The following is a 729-nucleotide window of genomic DNA, read 5'->3' on the forward strand; positions in this document are numbered from 1 at the left end:
CAGGCATTTTGGGTTGGCTTCTCTCAACAACGCCCGCTGACCCTGGGCCTGCACTCCGGACAGGCTCCGTGGCTGCAGGGAGCCTGCTGACCCTCTGCTCAGGCCGCGCCGGGGCCTGCCCTGGAACCCGTGCTCAGCAACCATTAGAACTCTGAGCACACTCCCACTCCGCTGTCTCCCCACTTCCCTCGCTGAAGGACCCCAGGTCTGCCGAACACAGACTCCAGGCGCTTCCCGAGTCAGGCACAGCCCCCCGAACGCTCCACAGCAGAGCTACTGCCCGCGAGCACGCGGCCGATTCATCACACCTCACCACGCCTCCTGGTGGCGCTGGCCAGGCACCCATTCCCTCAAGCAGAGCCGAATTAAAGAAGCACCCGGGTCGCCTCACACCCCAGCAAGGCCGTCTTAGCCATGACACCAGTGAGAGCAAAGAGCTGACCCACTTTGCAGAATCCACGCTCCCACCCCCGGGGCCAAGGCAAGGGCTTCACAGAGCAAAACTCTGGTAAGACATCCACAAGCCCCGGGCCAACGACAAGCTAGACCCAAGCAGAACCGTCCAGAGAAGGCACTCGCCCCTCCCGCCCTCCTACCCCAACGCCACGCACACTCACTCACCACCTTCGTGTCCTACTGGCTTTCCATTCAGCTGTGCCCATGACTTTGGTCCACCTGGCACTGAATTTGTATTCTGAAAAAAGCAAGAGAGTTAGAAGAGGGCCAGCC

General features: G+C 61.5%; 1 protein-coding gene across 1 annotated transcript in view; it reads right to left on the reverse strand.

Moving 5' to 3' along the window:
* Positions 1-729, reverse strand: part of PRRC2B (proline rich coiled-coil 2B) — a 61,558-nt gene that overhangs the window by 52,490 nt on the left and 8,339 nt on the right. The window contains 1 exon segment of the mRNA XM_023536559.1: positions 622-694. Coding sequence (XP_023392327.1) covers positions 622-694 — 73 coding nt within the window.

The sequence above is a fragment of the Pteropus vampyrus genome, unplaced genomic scaffold (assembly GCF_000151845.1).
Source record: "Pteropus vampyrus isolate Shadow unplaced genomic scaffold, Pvam_2.0 Scaffold158, whole genome shotgun sequence".
NCBI classification, from domain to species: Eukaryota; Metazoa; Chordata; class Mammalia; order Chiroptera; family Pteropodidae; genus Pteropus; species Pteropus vampyrus.